This window comes from Equus asinus, chromosome 15, assembly GCF_041296235.1.
Source record: "Equus asinus isolate D_3611 breed Donkey chromosome 15, EquAss-T2T_v2, whole genome shotgun sequence".
Taxonomy (NCBI): domain Eukaryota; kingdom Metazoa; phylum Chordata; class Mammalia; order Perissodactyla; family Equidae; genus Equus; species Equus asinus.
This window is the reverse complement of record NC_091804.1, coordinates 23,757,433-23,775,603: the sequence shown is the minus strand read 5'-3', so window position 1 is coordinate 23,775,603 and position 18,171 is coordinate 23,757,433. Positions and strand designations below refer to the sequence as shown.

The 18,171-nt window shown below is 51.9% G+C and overlaps 2 protein-coding genes across 11 annotated transcripts in view; one reads left to right on the top strand and one right to left on the bottom strand.

Annotated features, from left to right (window-relative positions):
* The window catches only part of NOL4L (nucleolar protein 4 like), a 124,358-nt gene extending 119,219 nt beyond the window's left edge, over nucleotides 1-5,139 (top strand). For 4 of the 5 annotated variants that reach the window (XM_044747961.2, XM_044747963.2, XM_044747964.2 and 1 more), the window contains one exon: nucleotides 532-5,139. In XM_044747961.2, the coding sequence (XP_044603896.1) occupies nucleotides 532-752 (221 nt within the window). In that variant the 3' untranslated portion in view covers nucleotides 753-5,139. The remainder of the gene's footprint in view (nucleotides 1-531) is intronic. The other variant, XR_006513813.2, reaches the window with a different exon arrangement.
* Nucleotides 5,140-9,539: 4,400 nt separating this feature from the next.
* ASXL1 (ASXL transcriptional regulator 1) overlaps nucleotides 9,540-18,171 on the bottom strand; it is an 84,431-nt gene continuing 75,799 nt past the window's right edge. For all 6 annotated transcript variants that reach the window (XM_070485734.1, XM_044748452.2, XM_044748454.2 and 3 more), the window contains 5 exons: nucleotides 16,799-16,962; nucleotides 16,608-16,704; nucleotides 14,980-15,085; nucleotides 14,048-14,678; nucleotides 9,540-13,517 (listed from right to left, as the gene is read on the bottom strand). In XM_070485734.1, coding sequence (XP_070341835.1) covers nucleotides 10,608-13,517; nucleotides 14,048-14,678; nucleotides 14,980-15,085; nucleotides 16,608-16,704; nucleotides 16,799-16,962 — 3,908 coding nt within the window. In that variant the 3' untranslated portion in view covers nucleotides 9,540-10,607. The remainder of the gene's footprint in view (nucleotides 13,518-14,047; nucleotides 14,679-14,979; nucleotides 15,086-16,607; nucleotides 16,705-16,798; nucleotides 16,963-18,171) is intronic.

Sequence of the window (18,171 nt, the reverse complement as noted above, 5' to 3'; positions counted from 1 at the left end):
CAGGGTGAGGAGCATCTGGGAAGTTCCTTTGTCTTGCAGCCATCTCACCTGGAGACCAGAGCTGGGATGCGTGCCTGTCGGGGTGTGGGGGTGGGGGTCCTCATAAAGAACCAAACGTGTGATCAGTGCCAGGGAGCAAGGGTCGGAGCCCTGCTCTGCCTGACGTCAAAGCCCGTGCCCCTGTCCCACGCCACCCTGCCCTGCATGCAGAGCTGGGTGCACACGGTCGCAGTGTGCTCTTGGGCAAACCTCTCAACCTCCAGGCCTCAGCTGCTTCTACCTGTCACATAGTGACAGTAAGGTCCCCTTCTTTGCAGATCACCCTGGGGATAAACAGAGAACCCCACATCATCTGCTGGTACCAGACCCCATTCTAGGCACTAGGGTACAACCATCAAGACAGACAAGGGCCTCAGGCCCAAGTGCCTGCCCCACAGCAGGCCCCCTGGACAAAGTAAAGGATGACGGCAGCTCCCGGATGCCCTCCAAGGTGTCCGCTCCTCTCCTCACCTTCACTGTCCCTCTCCACAGGGCCCACAGACCTCAGCATGAAAGGCGGGGCCTCCAGCGCCTCCACCACGCCCACGCCCACGCCCTCCAGCAACAGCACCAGCAGGACCATGCCCACCGCCCAGCTCAGCCCCACGGAGATCAGTGCTGTGCGGCAGCTCATCGCCGGCTACCGAGAGTCCGCCGCCTTCCTGCTGCGCTCTGCAGATGAACTGGAAAACCTCATCTTACAGCAGAACTGACCCCAGCGGCACCTGGAGTGCACTACCCCAGGGAAGGAGGCTGTCCCCGCCCCGGGCCTGGCGTCCTGCCTCACCAGTTGGTACATTTTGTTTTTTGAAAGAGGTGGGATCCGAAAGAGCTGTTTCTAGCCACACTCCAAGCACCTGAGACTTTGGGCACAAGGACACTTTTTTTTGGAATCTCACCACACGGGTGCTCTGACCTGCTTGGAAGAGGCCATTGGGGCAGCTTTGGAAGGGCTGGGGCTCCCCTGACAAGGCACTGGGGCCACAGCTCCATTTAGAATCATCTTCGTGGACCCTGAAGTTAGAATCCCACCCCCAGATAATTACCTTTCAAGTCTTAGGTGAGCAGAATTGCATATTTATTGAGAAAAACAAAGTGGACCCTTTCTTCCTCTCCCCTTAGTAATTTATTTTTCTGAAAATGGATTCTTTTGTGTTTGTACAGATTGCCAGTCTGTGTCTGTCTGATCAGAAGGCTGTATCCCCGTGACTAACATTCCATATCACTACACTGGCGTGGGCTGGGGCCAGCGGGGCGGGGGTGCGGTGGGGCTGGCTGTCCCTCTGAGTGCCCAGCACTGCCAAGCAGGAGGACCTCACCCACAGCCACTGCAAAGCAAAGACAAACACAAACGGCTCCCCTCCCCGTCCCTCAGAAGCCCCAGTCCCACGGCCACCTGCGTTCTACCTCACACTCCAGCATGGGCTTTTCCACGATGTGCCCTGAGCCTGTACTGTTCTGAATGGCTGTCCCCCCAGCTCCCCACACCATGTGTCTGCCTGGGAGGTAAGTCCAGATGGGTGGCGAGGAGCTGGAGCCCAGAGAGGACCTTGGCCCCGGCCCTCCCCGCTGCTCAACAGGACAGAGTACTGGGAGCTGGCAGCCCGGCAGCAGGGCCCTGCCCTCACCCCGCCCCCAGGGAGCCAGGTCTGAACACTTCTCTGCATGGGCCCAGGCCCCTCAGACACTTCCCGGGAAGGCCCCTTTCTTCAGGGTGAGCCCCCGGCTGTCAGGCAGCCACTGAACAGGAAAGGCAGCTGCCAGCTCCTGGGCGAACTGCGGTCCCCGTCCCCTGCCCCCATGGTTGGAGGAGAGGGGCTGTCAACAGAAGTGGAGAAGCCACTTGGGTTCTCCTAGGACCAGCCCTTCTTCCAGAGGGACGAGTCCTGGAAGAAACCCATAATCCCTGGAGTGTGAAAAAGGGCAAAAAGAAAAGGCTGGCCTGGTTCCTCCCTCCCCGACAGGCACTTCCTCTTGCTCAGTGCAATACCTACCAGTGCTGCTAAAACCAGGGATTCGCCCAGACCTCAGAAGGCCCACGGGGCCTCTCCATGCAACACTCCGTAGCCATGACAGCAGCTCTCTGCTGCCCGCCCCTGCCCAGAGCTGGCAGAAGCCCTCTGTTGCCTTTCCTCCCTCAGAGCAAAGAGGCCCCAGGGGAGCCAGGGCCAAGTGGACCCTCAGATCGAGAGCCACTAAACCCCAAAGCAGGCACCCCTTCCCAAACCAGCTTTTCTGCAGCCAACTGCCTCTCGGCACTGTGGCAGACCCCCTCAGGAGGGGCAGGGAGGGGGCTCCAGCATGGATTCTGGATCTATGACTGAGCTCTGGCTCCCGGATCCAGAAACTCCGAGCAGTAGGGTGCCCCACCCCGTGCTTACTTGTAGCCCCTAGAGGTTGGGGGTGGTCTTTTATCTCTCAAGTGGCCTCCAACACCCCACCCAGCCACGCCACCTCTGCCTTCCGTCTGACCAATCCCCAGGCCACTGGTCAGGGCCAGGACACCCGAGACTCCCCCTTAGCACAGCACAAGCTCCAGTGCCCAAGGCCTCTCCCACACCCAGCCATCCACATGTCCAGCCCCAACCTGCTCAGTACTACTCCCAGACCTTTGAATCTGTGTAAATATTTATTTTTGTGTGTGAACAATACTACAAAGTAATCAGAAGATCTTTTGCAAAATGTTACCCCAGGCAATTTGTGAAAATGTTAAAAACTGGCAGAGACAATCGCCGCCTTAGAATTCTTGATATCAATTGCTTACCATGTCATTTCTCCTCCTGGAGGCAGTACCCAAGCCAGGCACAAACGGTTTGCTTTTTTTGACAGACAGGAGAGACTGGGGAAGGGGCTCCCGCCACCACCCGCACAGGGGATTAGCTCTAAGAATCAGCATAAGCTATGGTTTGAAGTCACGCTTTTCTGAGTTCAGGCTGTCCACGCCGACCGCCTTCAGCTGGCCGTAGATCTGCGGTAAGAAGTTGACAGAGGAGGGCAGCGGACACCAGTGGTAGAAGAGCCCTGGGCTTCCCCCAGCGGCCCCTCCAGCACAGGGAGCTCCGTCATGTTGACCTCACCTCTTGGGGGACTCCTTCCTGGTGAAGCTACACATGAAGCCCTGGTGATGGCAGATCAGGAGCGAGCTGCTGTGAGCAAACGGCATCCTTCAGTCCAGGAACTCGCTCTGTTTTGCGTTTAAAAGCAGCTTCCACCCGTCCCTCTCCTCCTGACCTGGAGAGCACCAAGCAGCCGGTTCTGCTGAACGCAGCTCGCCCCCGCCGGCCCACCCGCACCCCAGGGACTGCCTTCTCCCAAAGGGAACTTCCAGCGCACTGCCCCACAGCCACGTAAAATTCTCACGGAGGGCCTCAGGGCACAAATTAGTCATTTGGGATCCTAAATTAAAAAGGTAACGTGAGTGTCGACTACACCAGTTCCAGAGTCTTTGCAGGGGCTACTCCCCAAGAAGGGCAGTATCGGAGGAGGATGGGAATTCGGTCTTAGCAGTGGATCATCTGGTCGACCAAGAATAGTGTAACCCATCTGAAATTCATTCTCCTGTCACCACTCATACAAACAGTTTATCCCCAAGGACACTTGAGGGGGAGGGGGACAGGCAGGGGTTAGGAAGGTTTTAGAGGTTTCAGACAGGTGGAACCCAGCCATCCAGATTCCCAAGGGCCACTTTGACTCCAGGGGTGGTTACAGGATCAACTACCAGTTCATTCTCAAAATGCTGCTTTGAACTCAGAGGGTTGATACTTTTAATTTGTAATTTTTTGTAAAACTTTTTACAAGATAGTAAAGTATTTCACCAGAATACCAGTTTCAATCCGTCCATGGTCTGATTTTTATATAATTTAGTGGTGCTTTAGAAACTTTGTTTTGTTGTTTCTGAGCTAAACAGCTCACTCCTTTTTTGCCTGTATCTACCTAAGACCAATGTGAACCTTTGTATTTTTGCTCCTAATTTTGGACTCAGTGAAAGTGTACTGTTTACATGTACAGATGCCCCAGTCCCCGTGTGTCCTGCAAGACTCGAGGGGAAGGTGCACCTCACTAAGCTCACCTGCTCAGCAAAGCCACAACACAGAAACCTCTCACTTTTTACCTGTTTCCACCTAAAAACAAAATCGAAAAAACTACACCACAGAGAACACAGATTTGCTAAAAACAAAACAAAACAAAACTTTCCTAAGCTCAGAAAAATCTCATGTGCGTGGCGGATGGCCCACATGCCTTTGTCCTGTGGTCCATTTAGAAGCAGGGGTCAGAACAGAGACGTCCCATGGCCGCTGGGGGGGGGGGGGCACGGCATGGACGCATGAAGAGGGACAGCAGTGCTGCTCTGCAGAGCTGTGGGAGGGAGCCAGTCCTCCTGGCAGCCTGGGAGTGGGAAGGTGGCGATGACTCATGCAACCTTCAGGGTCAAGCCACCCAGGATTTAGGGACAACCCAAGACGTTGTCATTCCTCTGGCATAACTTAGACGTGTTTTGGACGAGCACGAGTTCCCCCTCTGAAAGGAGGCTTTAAGGCTTTCCCGTGCAGCTGGACAAGCAAATCTTCAGGATTCCCCTAGAGGCAGCCATTCATGAGGTATCACCTCTGGGGAGGGGCAGGGGGCTCCAGACGGTAAGCATGTGGCACTTAAGGCAAACAGTGGAGGGCACCAACTTTTAAAGGTGACTCTTTATTAATCAATGGCTTCACCTCTAAATTATATTTTTACAGATATGCACCTATGCAACTTAACGTGGCTCTTCTAAGCAGGTGAGGACTTCCTCCTCAATGCTCTATAAAAATTATTTGTGTTCTATATAGTGAGTTTTTCCAGTAAATGTGGCTTAATATTTTAATTCTTAGAATGTGTCTTCTCTATGTGATGCAACTAAATTCTGTTTTGTTTGTGGAATGACTAGCACAGGCCAACTCCCTCTGCCCTCACTTAACAAAAGACCAATGAGCTGTTAATCAAGCTGTATCTCCATGGTATTACTTGCTAAATGCACTGATTTCATAAGTATGTGGAATCCTTTTTCTTTTGAATCTGTATATCATATATAAGACTGAATCTACTTAATAAACACTGAATAACAAACTGAATGCTTTATTTCCACTTTGTCCTCTAAATAGCAGCACTGCCAGCTAGTTCTCTGCTTCCAAATCTAGTTTGGCACTGACATACCTTCCTACTAGTAGATTCCACTTTTCCTAGCCAGCAAGCTACACACAGAAGGTCCCCAGTAAACTTTCTTGAACAGGTGAACTTGCCATTTCTTTTGGCACCCAGCCCGTTAGAAAGGGAAGCAAAGGAACCTTCACTGGTCCCCGTCAGGCACCCAGCGCAGGCGTGCACCATGCTGAAATCTCGCAGTCTCCTTCCCAGCGAGGTGCCCTTGCCCCCACTGACGGATGAGGGAGCAAGGGCACAGTGGGCGCACCCCTCACCTAAATTAAGCCAGTGACCCAGCAAGGTCTGAAACGCAGCGGTGTCCCTGCAAACCACGCACCCTTCCCACTCCCCTCACCCCGGTGCCCAGCTCTTGAACGGACTGAGAGCAGACTTGCCCATCAGTCCCTCCGCGCTGGGTGGAGCATCCCTGGGCCCGCACCTTCTGTATTGGACAATGCCTTCCACTCAAAACCCCAGATCCCACCCTGAACGAAACAAAAGGGCTGCTTTTTCCAAAGGTTTACCTATGCACAGACTGTTTTTCATCCTACATGTATCTCTTAGGTTAAACTTTAAGGAAAACTTGCAGAAGTATGGCTGGGGACAAACCTGATCGTCACGAGTTTAAAAACAACTCTGTGTGAGTTAAAAGCATAAACATAAGTTTTACTGTTAAAATTGCATGTGTGTGTCTGTGTGTACACACACACAGAAACACATACCATATGGCAGCTGTTTTTTAAAACACTTATTTTTTGTAATGGCAGAAGAATCTTTTTAAAATGGAAATTCTGTGCAGTAGATAAAAGGAGAGGAGCCAACAGTTTGAAGCCACTGCACTGAGGGGGTACACCCCGGCTAAGACTCCTAAGGATGGTAGCAAGCACAGTCAGAGCAGAAGATGGCACCTCGGTGCCTCACCTTTTCACGTACATGGAGGGAGGACCGAGGGCAGCAAATCCTCAGTAATACCATGAAAGTGCCTGTCCTACCGGAACTACTGCTGCTGAGAACCACTAAGGGGCCTTTAAAACCCCACAAGCTGGGGCGACATATCCAGAACCCAGACCTACGGCACACCAACCACCCCGCTGACCCGGAAGGCACTTACCTCCTGAGGAAGGCTCGTGGCTCCGTGGGAGCACTGAGATCCGAGAAGAATCACTGAGGGCAGAGCAGTGCTACTGGATCCCAGTCCAGCTTCTTTAAACGGGGCTCCAGACCACTGTTGTCAACAGCGTACAGCAGAACATCAAATGGGAATGCCCCATGGAACAGTAAACCGAAATTTACTCGGCGACAAGACAGGGGACCCTCGCTTCACTCAACGAAGGCAAGGGGAGAGCATGCAGGTCACTGCGTTTTTTAAAGTAATTTAAAATGCACGAGGGTAGCTTAGCAGGTACAGGAAACCTAAGAGGAATCCTTTGCAAAGTCATCTCTCCCCCCTTTGATCTTGTGTATCAACCCAGGTTTTATTAGACACATTATCAGTCAGGGGGCTCTTAAATGAGGGGCCCGGCCACCTAGGGAGCTCGTGAACTCTCTGGAATAGTACACACAACTTTGTGTGCACATGCATTCCTAGCGGGAGAGGGTCCAGAACTTCCATCAGGCTCTCAAAGGAGCCTGCGTTCCCTGACAGGTTAAGAGCCACTGCAATGACAGCTGTCTTTCCGTTACTCTATTTTCCCTACAGAGCTTTTGTCTACACCTTTTGGTAGTTAGAGATGTTCATTCCAGGCTTTCAAATTGATGCACAGAGACAAGAGGAAGCATGGAGCACAGTCAACGTTTGGTTTCATGTTAATCCCCAAGGTCACAAAGCCCAGCCTCTCCATCACTTTAAACAGCGCCCACACAAAAGGGCAACACGGCCTGTGCCACCTCCTCCTCTCAGGGCACGGGGCAGGCAGACGCTTTGGTCCCCCAAGGCCCATGATGGATGCGGGCTACTGTACTGCACACACACACACACACCCCTCCCCCCTGACAAGCAGGGTCTGACTTCCTCAAGAGCAGGCTGGACATAAAACAAATTAACGTTACCTCACCAGGCCAGTAGGGTAACACTCTTTCTGTATTCTGAATCATTAGGGTTCCTTGTCCTTTGGACCACGAATAAGATAAGCCTCCCCTGCCAAGCACTCAGTCTCTAAACACAGGACTGTGGACTCAACAACTGCAGCATGAGGCCAAAGCCAGACGTCCACTTAGAATCCACACCGCCCCTGAGCACGGCAGTGAGGCCCCCATCTGGGGCCTCCCTCTCGGGTGAGGGTCAAGCAGATGGCAGGAGCCGTACAGATTGTCCGGGCCTGGTGCAAGCTAACAGTCTGCAGTACTTCCTACGTGCCAGACACTGACAACTTTAGGAAGCAGGAACCACTATCCTCACTCAGAGACAGGAAGGTTGGCAGAGGCCGAGTAACTTGCCCCGAGCAGAGCTGGTGGGCAGCACGGCCTGTACTAACCCACTGCCCATCCCACTCCCGATGAGACACAGCGGGCAATGCCAGCTTCCAACCCTGGGCTCTAATGCATGCTAAGCTCCTGCACAAAGTGGGCAAACGGATGCCGTGACACAGAGACACAAGTACACATCACCCCCCACACAGCCACCTACCCATAATTCCTCCAACTGCACTTCTATCAAACAGCAGCACCACAAAACCGCAGCCTGAACTGTCCCAAAAAGTTTTCCACCACATATAAGTCTATTTTCTCTAACTCACAGAAAACAAATTAATGGATACATACTTCAATTAACCTTTACTTCCTATCATTTGGTTTTTTCACTTTTGGCGTATTTATACACTAAGATAGTTCCTGATAAGCACAAAACCATATATTTAAGTACTCCAGATAAGTCTGAGGACTTGAACCAAGCAGTTAACCCCTGCAGCCTCCATCCACTCAGCCTCGCTCGAGTAGCAGCACGCCCCACTTGTGCTGACACCTCCCTCGCTGCTGCCCGCCGCCACGCAGGGAGGTGCTCGTGTGACAGCCTTTCAAGGTGGGCACCGGCCACCCACCCCCTACAGAGCATCAGCTGCTGGGAATCTGTGCAGCCATCTCAGTCTGTGAGGCGGTGGGATGAGCAGCTCTGGAGGGACGTCACAGCTCACAACTTTGGTTCACAAGGGGGAAAGCACCCGCACGGCTTTCACTAGCTTTCTGCTTCCAGTCACAGTGGGAAGTTCACCAAACCATGCACAGACTAACAACTAGCGATACTGACAAGTTGTGCCTTTAGGACGAACCTCACGAAAGAGCTCCACAGACAGAGCATTAGTTGCAGAGGCGACGTGAAATGAGCTGGCACTGCTCCTTCAGCGCAGCTTCTGCCCACCAACTTGACCTGCCTTCCCACCCCAGCGGGGCGGCCACAGAAGATGACTGAGACCACAAGTGCAGGTTGTACAGATTTATTTTTCCAATACCACAAGAGACATACAAGAGCAGTGCTTTCCCTGGCAGCCCCACGGACCAGACCAGTTTCAAACTGTGCCCTAGAGTGGCCACAAAGGTCACAGCAGAAGGAAGAAGAGGATCAAACAGGCTTGGGCCTCTGCTCCCCGTCTTTGGTAAACAGACTCTGAAAGTTGACAACTTGGACTCGGCCAATACCACACTTAAATCACCACATCATTGCCAACTTCTCACGCATGCTTCAGGTGACAGAAACGCCACACTGGATGAAATGGGGGGGAAAGAAGGCCTTTCAGATGATATCAGACTTGCTGAAGTCATATTAACTTTATACTTCATACAGAAGCACTCACACAGGGAGATCTAACTAAACAGGGAGGACTCAACTGCAACGGTCGAGGCAGGAAGCAGGGTGAGGGAAGACAACCGTGGAGACAGCGATTTGCTGGAAATGTGTTGGGAGAGAGGCAGGAAGCAGGCATGGCTGTTTCTTCTCCAGCCTGCTGTCAAAGGTATGTCAAAAGGAGCCCTATGGCGCCAGGAAAGCATGGTCCCAGGTATTGCTGACAAGCGGTGACCCTGGAGCCAGGTCTGGAAGGGCCACCTAGGGGCTGCCCAGGGCACTCACCGTTGAATCCAGAAGCACTTAACACTGGTGGTGGTGATTTGTCACATATGACAGTGAGCAGCCAGTGGAGGTTGGAGGAGGAGAGATGTGACGAGCAAGACGCATTTGCTCAGAAGCGTGCGGGCGGGCTGAATGTGGCTCTGCGGGCTGCAGCAGGTCCACCAGGTGTCCCGTGACAGGGCACCGGGCCAACCTGGCAGATCACAAGTCAATCGTTCCACCCTCATGTCGAGTGGAGACACGCAGTGGCTCTGACACAGGTGGAGAGAAGTCAATCACACCACTTTAATGCAATGATGCCGAGGACATAAAATAAGAGACGCTCATGTTCTCTGTACAATACATCCATTTACAGAATTGGCGAGTACTGTGTACAACATATAAATACATGATAAAACATTAGAGGTGCATAGAGCATACTTACAGAAGCCAAAAAGTTCACTTTATACATCCAAGGATAGAGTTAAAAATATAAAAATAAGAAACACACACTGCTTTGAAATGTAAAATGACTTTCACATACACAGGTGCGTACACAGGGAGATGCCCACTCCCATAGAGTCCAAAGTGATGGAGAGTGTGTCAAGCAGAAGAATTCACCTGCCAAACGTCTGGACATCTGACTTATAAGGTCTACAGATAGCATTTTAAGAGGAAGGACGACCCTATGCCCGACCCCATTGTCCAAGCAGATCTATCCACGGTTCCAAAAGCTCCTGTGGGCCAGCAGACTGTACCGAGACAGGAGTCCCAAATTTGCTTCAGCAACAGAACCAAAGGTCAAACTGGCTCCGTCAACTGGCAAATGACTGAACTGTGACCCTGAGGTCAGCAGGTGCTTGAGCCCCCTGGTGGGCACTGCTGGGAGTAACTTTAACCTTGGCTGGCTTCTTCCCCATCAACTCTCCAGACAGAGTAGAAGGAAAGATGGCAGGGAGGGCACCAGGGGGCCAGTGGAAGACTGACATTTCTACTCAGTTCAGGTAGGTTAGTTCCCTTGGTAGAGAACACAACCTTCTTCAGTTTCAAGTCCCTCTGGGTGTCAGGCAGGCTCCCCACCACGCCACACCAGACTGTCTGTCTGAGAGCTCGGGCTGGCCGGCCGGCCTTGGGCAGCCCAACAAGTTGCCCTGCAGAAAACCCTTCCAGCGAGACCAGAAGGGTGAGTAAGTGACAGAGGGGCTTTAGCACTATGAATTTTAAGGAGAAGCAAGAGTGCTCCCGCCTAGAGAGACAGTCTGTTATATCAACGATATTCTGTATACAGATTTAAGGTCAATCATTATCAAAATACACACACTAAATATACAACTTTTCCCATGGCCATAATTTATTATCTCACCACAAGGCACAATACACAGAGCTTTGAGGGTCCAATACAGTCATCGTGACAGAATGCACCACAGCCCTGGCACATGATCATGGCTTTCAGGCTGCACGCACACTGGAGCGAGATGCTTTCCACCGTGCTGCTGTCGGTGAACATTTGTAAGGAGAGTGATGCACTGTGGCTCGCACCAAAGTTTGCTTTGTGGCTCAGCTGCACCACACTTCCAGCAAGGCCTCTGGGAAAGGCGGGGGAGCTGGAGGGATAATTAAAGCTGGTGGAGCTTAGCTGGAGTTTGGAAAGCTTTCCATAAAATGCCTGTTTGATGTTGAGTTGGGAGGGGATGGAAGAAGGCTCCAGAGGCTGACTGAGCCCTTTCCCAGGCTCTCGGGGTAATTTCCAGAAGGGCAGGTCAAGGACAAAGGGCATCCCTTGCAAGTGATCCACCAGCTCTCGAGTACCAGGCCCAGCTGCATTTCTGTTCTCTGCATTCGCCTTGAGAGGGCTCCCCCCAAAAGTCTTCTCGCTCTTGACGCTGCCAACAGAGGCCAGCGGTGGCTTCGGAACCCAGTCTTCCCTGGCCGTCTGTACCCCACCAGACACGGAGTTTTTGCTTGGCCCCAACTTCCTACTAGGAAAACCGGGAGGGGCATCGGTTGGCAGTGCCGTTGGTTCCACAGGCCTGGGGCACTGAGGCACTGCAGCCCCATTCCCAGAGCCGAAGAGCTTCTTCCCTTGGCCTCCAGCACTGTTCTGATCACCCAGGGCCCGGCCTGTCTGGTCCGGACCCAAGGAGATCACATTTGGAGATGAGAAAGGGGCTCCCGAGGTAGTGAGATTTCCTGGACTTTTGCCTGGGGCGGTACTTGAATTACCGCACTGGGGCAGGTCACCGGCTTCCTTCTGATCTTCGAAACTACAGGGAGAGAAGCGCTCTTTGGACTCTACTTCCACTCTCCCAGAGGCAGCTGTTGGATTTGTCACTGGACACAGGGAGTCTAAACTTGGGACTGTCTTGGAAATCTTTTGGGGTGCTCCAGGAGCCTGCGCGGGCTCCAGCCTGGCAAGACCAGTGCTTGCTTCACGGCTCTCAGGCAGGAGCGGCTCCTTCAAAGCTCTTAAAGAACTGGGGCTGCTCCTGCCAACCACGCAACTGCTTTTCCCAGGATCTTGCAAAGGTCCCATCCCCAAGGAGCCACTGTAGCTCTGCTCTTTCGTAAGTGGGAGTCGTGGGGGTTCGGGTCTGCTGCCACCGAGAGCTGGAGGAAGAACCTTCTCTAGGGGCAAGCTGCCCTGCAGCAACTTCATCACGAGTGGGTTGGTGACCTCAACTGAGGACTCAGGCCTGCCCAGTGACACAGGCCGTGGCTGGTACTCGGTACTGGCTAGCAGCAGGGAGTCTGGGATCTTTGGGGGGACTGCACAGACGCGAGACACCCAACTCTGAGAAGCAACCATCCCTTCTGTCCTTGTAACCAGATTCGGGTCACCATCCACCTTGGAGAGTGAGGCAGAGCAGTCCCAACCGTGTTTCTCATCCTTGTCCACCACCAAGGATCTCTTCATCACTGTGGCTTCACTAGTGTCGGCCTCACTGCTGTCCTCAGAGAGAAGGCCTTCAAAGTCAGAGGCTGTGTCTGTGGACTCGCTGTGAGGACTCAGTGCTTCAGAGTCTCCATTGATTTTCAGCTTTTCAACTTCCACCTGTTTGCAGACGCTGCCAGTGCTGTCGATGCCCCCTCGAGACAGCACCGTCCAGAGTGAAGGAAAGTCGGCAGGGAGATCTAGAGCCCCCTCAGCTGTCAACTCCTCAGGCGACGCAGGAAGGAGGGGAGCAGCATTCCCCCACTCTTCTCCCGCGTGGGGCTCAACAGCTGGGATGTTTCCTCTGGAGCTGAGTCCAGGCTGTCCCGCCGCCTCGTCGTTTGACAGGCTAGGCCTCCAAGGGGCAGCACCATCGGAGGCAGGAGCCTCGCTTTTCAAGTTTTCTTGTCTAGTAGCACTTTCCCTCACGGGTAGGCATGAGTCACCAAGTCCTAATTCGTCATCAAATTGTCTGTCCTGCAGGCAACCAGCCAATGACGATTCAGGGGTGGAACTGGGGGTCATATTCACAGGATCCTTCATGGTGGGATTACTGTCTAAAACCTGGCCAGTTCCTTCTTCTAATACAACATCCCTCGCTAGAGACTGAATAGGACCATTCTCTGGGGGAACAGTGGGTCCTCGCTCCTCATTATTCCTTTTACAGGACGTGGTACCAGACTCACATTCAGTTCTAACATCCAGAGGCAACGCAGGTTGCTCAACTAATCTCTCAGGTGCTGGAGTTTTGGAGGATAGTGGGGGTAAAGCCTGGCATGGCTGGTCCCCAGTGGGAGCAACGGGGAGCTGGGAGGCATCTTCCAGCACACTTGTGAGGACATCTGGAACCCTCTGTAGTGTGCAGCTCTCCTCCTTTTTGAGAGAAGCCAGGTCCTCTCTCCTGGCTCTGGATACGGCAGTTCCAGCCTGGGTATGCTCCCCGTTCAGAGGACAAGGCGGCAGTAGTTGTGCTCGCTGTAGATCTGACGCACACTCTCCAGGAGTGCTTGGGGCTCCTCTGGACTTAGGGTGGCCACAGGCCTCACCACCATCACCACTGCTGCTGCCTCTGCCACCTCCCTCATCGGTGGCCCCGCCGCCACCTCCACCCGGGCCACCCCCCCCTCCGATGGCAGTGGCAGCCTCCTCTCGATGGCAGTGGTGGCCTCTCGCCCCTCGGACCTGCAGAGCACGGGCTTTAATGTCTGCGAGGGTCCTGGCGCCAGTCCAGCCCCGGCAGGAGGACTCCGTGATGGGGACGATGCGGGGGCATATCTGGTAAGTGGGCTGACCTTTAACCACCCAGGGTGGTTTGATACGTGAAAGTTGAATCTGCAAGAGAAGAATCAGAAAACAGTTTTAATTGACTGGGTGACCTGACCTAGGAACTGAAAAGCTAAATTGGGACTCTAGTAGCTTAGGGGTTATGGCCTAGAGAATCAAATCATTTTCTTTAAAAATGAAATAATCACAGTAAAATGGCTGTCCACGGCACCACATCACTCTAAGATTCTGCTCAAGGGCTGTTCCACGCCACATTTCTAAATTTAATTTCGGGTGGGACTGTGTTAGTCACTACACAAAGAATCTAACACCACCTAATAAAAGATTTAAAAATCCCAAAGGATTTTGACCTCTAGAGATAATTTCAACAGAGTGAACAAAACAAGTGAGGAAGAACAGAACTTCATCCCCTGATCGTCAAGTCCGTCTCAAGAACGGCTCTCTTGAGGAAGGCTCTGCACTCCCACACAATTAACACAAGGGCCCAGGGCCTTCTGTCCTGCGAGCCTCTCCACAAATCTCCTGACCCTCACAAGGAACCTGGCCCCAGGGCAGCCAGGGATCAAACAGTGTCCTACCCGGATGGGCGGGACTTTGGGCTCCTCTTTGGTGGGCTGTGGCTTTTCGGTGTGAACACTTTCAATTGTGTTACGAAAGGACTGACGATCTTCAAGCCGGGGCTTCTTTTCGGGAAAGGATGCAGAGGCTGCCTGCTCAAAGGATTTCCTCTTCTGATCCTTGGGTTCCTGGTCCACAGTCTCCTGAGGCAAGCTGGGAATTCTGTCTAGAGATGCAGAGGCACGTGCCAGGTCATCTGGATTGGTCTGGATCCGAGAAGCCACAGGTTCCGCTGGGAATTCGGGACTCTCTGGGTTTGATGCTGTAGATGTGCCTGGCCTCTGGGGACTGCCCACCCCTGCTGAGTCGGTCTTCGCCTCCCCGTCCTTGAAGAGGGGCGTGTCTGGTGCCACAGACTGTGTGTCTTTAGCAATCCCTGCTTGTTCTGGCTCCTGTTTTTTGTACAGATTCCTTCTGGCTCTGGTTCGGAGATCTGGCCGAGAGCGTTTCTTGAAATGCCCATCTCGCTGCCGAGTGGCTGGACCACGCTGTGCCCGTGCTGATTCTCCTGGGACATGCAAGTCACTCTTGATTTCAGCCTCCTCCTGGCCCACATTCTGCTGCAACGACTCTTCTTTGGTCAAACCCAATCTGCAAACCAAACTCACACCATCAGTTACAGGGCAGAGAGCATGTCGGTCTCATTTTTTTGAATAATAAATACACACCCAGATATTAGATATCTCAGAACAAAATAAATCTGCATGTTGCATAACAGGGACCATAGAACAACCCACATTAGCTGCCCTATGAATGGCACTAAGCTAAACGAGCCGAGTCACTGCAAACTCCACATTCTCACCCAACGTATTAGTGCGCATGACTTTGAGAACGTCTGCTTCTATTCACCCCCAAAAGCCCAGACCAGGAGTCACAGCACCAAGTGCCTTACTTCTGTCCATAGTAGTCTTCAAAGAACTTTTCTTTCCATTGTTCCACCTTCTTTTCCTTCTCCATTTCCTGTCGTATCCTGACTTGCATCTCATGAGTGAATTCGCCTAGAGAGAAATAAAACTTTTCAAGTGTGTGCATTCGGGATATTAATGTCCATATTAGGGAAAGCCAAATCTGCAGTGCTACCATGTCAGGAGTTTTCAAAATACATGTGACTTCAGTGATCTTGGAGACTGTTTTTTAACCCTCACCATCCTCTTCAAGCTGGCTCCTATCTCCTCCAGAGGATCGCTCACATCATGCACTTACTCAGGACAGAACTAACACATCTATTATAAGGGCAACGTACTCCTCCCTAGGGTAATCAGTCATTCAACAGCAAGCATCACACTGATCAAAAAGCAAAACAGGGGCCCGGCCCCGTGGCCGAGTGGTTAAGTTCGTGCGCTCTGCTTCGGCGGCCCAGGGTTTCGGCGGTTCAGATCCTGGGCACGGACATGGTACCGCTCATCAGAAGCAGCGTCCCACATGCCACAACCAGAAGGACCCACAACTAAAATATACAACTATGTACTGGGGGGATTTGGGGAGAAAAGGCAGGAAAAAGAAAAAAAGCAAAACAAACAAAAGAACCGTTCTTACTCCCCATGCAGAAAAAAGTTAACATAGCAGGCTGCCTGCTGATCCTTAGAAAGGCCTGCTTCCAAGGCTGGCCCTTGGCTGACATCTGGGAACTTGGATTTGGGAGGGTTTCCAACCCCCTAACTGATAGGAATGGCTCACTGCGCCTAAACTGCTTACGCAAACAAGATGGTTTACGCTGAGCACCTGCTTTTCTTTGGGGACTCTGGAATTTGGGTATGTGCCAGGCAGAGTCTTCCTACACGACCAGCTCCCAGAAAAAACCCTGGGCACCACGTCTACAACGAGCTTCCTCGGGAGACTGCATTTCACGTGTGTTGTCACAAGCCGTTGCTGGGGGAACTGAGAGCATCCTGGGTGACTCCACTGGGAGAGGGCCTCAGAAGCTTGCTCCTGGTCTCCCTGGACTTCACTCCAGGTGTCTTTCCCTTTGCTGATTTTGTTTTGTATTCTTCCGATGTAATATATCATAGCCATGAGTATGACTATTTACTGAGTCTTGTGACTTGTCCCAGTGAATCGCTGAACCTGGAGGGGGTCTTGGGGACCTCCAAATACACTCCCCATGTAGCTTCCCCAAAAAATTAAATTGAGAGAAGCCAACAAGCAAAGACAGAGCATCTTGTGGAACTTAACGTGTAGGTCAATGCCACGGCACACTCTCCTCCACTCATGCAGACAATGCCATGATTCCTGGGAAGAACAGGAGTTTCCAGTGTTTATGATGAAGAGGCGTTCGGATGGATAAATACACACAAAACAAGGCAAGCCCCTATGCTCTGTACCTTCCTCAGAGCTACAGGGCACACTAACACCCAGCACATTCATTACTACTGTGAGGAAAGTCTGCCTTATACTAAACATGCCTTAAAAAACAGAAAGTGATTGGTGAAAAATGTGTTTGGGTTTTACAACCCAGGAGACGAGAGACACCACACATGGCAGGCACCTCTCAAGCTATCTGAGATGAGAATGTCTACTTACCATCAGCCAGGCGTTCCCGCCAGCTCTGAGCCGCATGGGTGAAAAACTCGTTATTCAGTGCACTGCTGCTGAGACGCAAAAGGCCATCTGTCCCAACCTGGAAGGATCAAGGCAAAAAGCCAAGGAAGAAACTTAGAAAGAGAACAGAAGCGTGCCCAGAGAGAAGCACAGAGGAGCTTCCCCATCTGTACCTGTCTGTCCACTTCAGGCAGGAGGAAGAGGAGCTGCTGCTGGAAGTGGGACGGCAGGGCGTGGAAGGTCCGAGAGTTTATCAGAGCCCGGAGGTTGGTGTTGACGAGAATGGACCCAGGCGTCTCAAAATCTATCTCTTCCCCTCTGTTGCGCTTCATTTGACCTGTGATTTTTGAAGCAGGAAGAAGCAAGGTCTATTTCCAGCTTCCTAACACAAAAAGGCAAATGCTAACTGAGAGAAAAACTTTGGTGGCAGCACCCAAGCTACCCAGAACTTCACTGCACACAATCTGCTCAATGGCACAGTCCACCCTCACCTAGACATTACAATTATTCTTCCCAGGTTACTGCCATTGGCACCAAACCTAAAAGAACACTTGGGCTTGCACCCTCTCTGAGAAGACTCTGTACCATGCTGTGTCACAGCCTGAAGAGGACACTCTTCCCACAGAAAACGCAGGGTCAGACTCTGAGCTTCCCTCCGAAGCCGGAGGACAGGCTCCACAAAGCCAACTGGAGAAATGATGAAAGTTGTCTAAAAGCGAAGCTAGTTAGTGTGCTATAGGAGAATCGCAGAAGCCTTCTGTGAACAGGCTGAAGAGGTATCATCTCCACGCAGAAAGGTACTAAGGGTTGTGTCAAGCCCACTGAAACATCAATACCTCTCACAGAAGCCTCTGCAAATGTTCCTTTACATCACTAGGAATACAGACCCGTGAGACCTTCGATCGAGCACTGCCGATGGATTAGAAAAGCAGCAAGACAGCAAACCTAGTTCCCACCTGGCAATGGTTTATTCTAATTTTCAGAAGCCAAAGCCAGTCTTCTTAATGGTTTCATGTGGTCCATCTACAAATAACCAGCATGTGGGCTTTGAGAAATAAACCCTAAAATAACAAACAGCATACTAGCCTGGCAAGTAGCCCAGCCGGGGGTGGCAAGTGCACACTACTGAATTTGTTTGCATCCCCCACATTCAACACAGGCTTCCACTCAACATCCTGACCAGGCATCTGACAGAGACTACAGATGCTGAGAACAAACATGGCAGGATGCTACCAAAGAAAGAAAACTTTGGATGCTGGAATTCTTCACTGAGAAGCTCAGAAGTAATTTTCACCTCCTCGGAACACTTACTATGCAGTACAAAGGCAGGTACAGGCTAGGCCCTTATAGGGACATATAAGGAGCACCATCTCTGCCCAAAAGTTCTCTCAAGTCTAGCAGAGAAGATCCACATGTGAAATAACCAAAATACAAGGTAAAGGCAAATCAAAAATAGAGGGCCACCCAAGAAGTAAAAATAAACTGGTAAAGGAAGTGGAGCAGAAGACATCAGCTTCTCACTAGGCCTGCAGGGCCCCCTTTACAG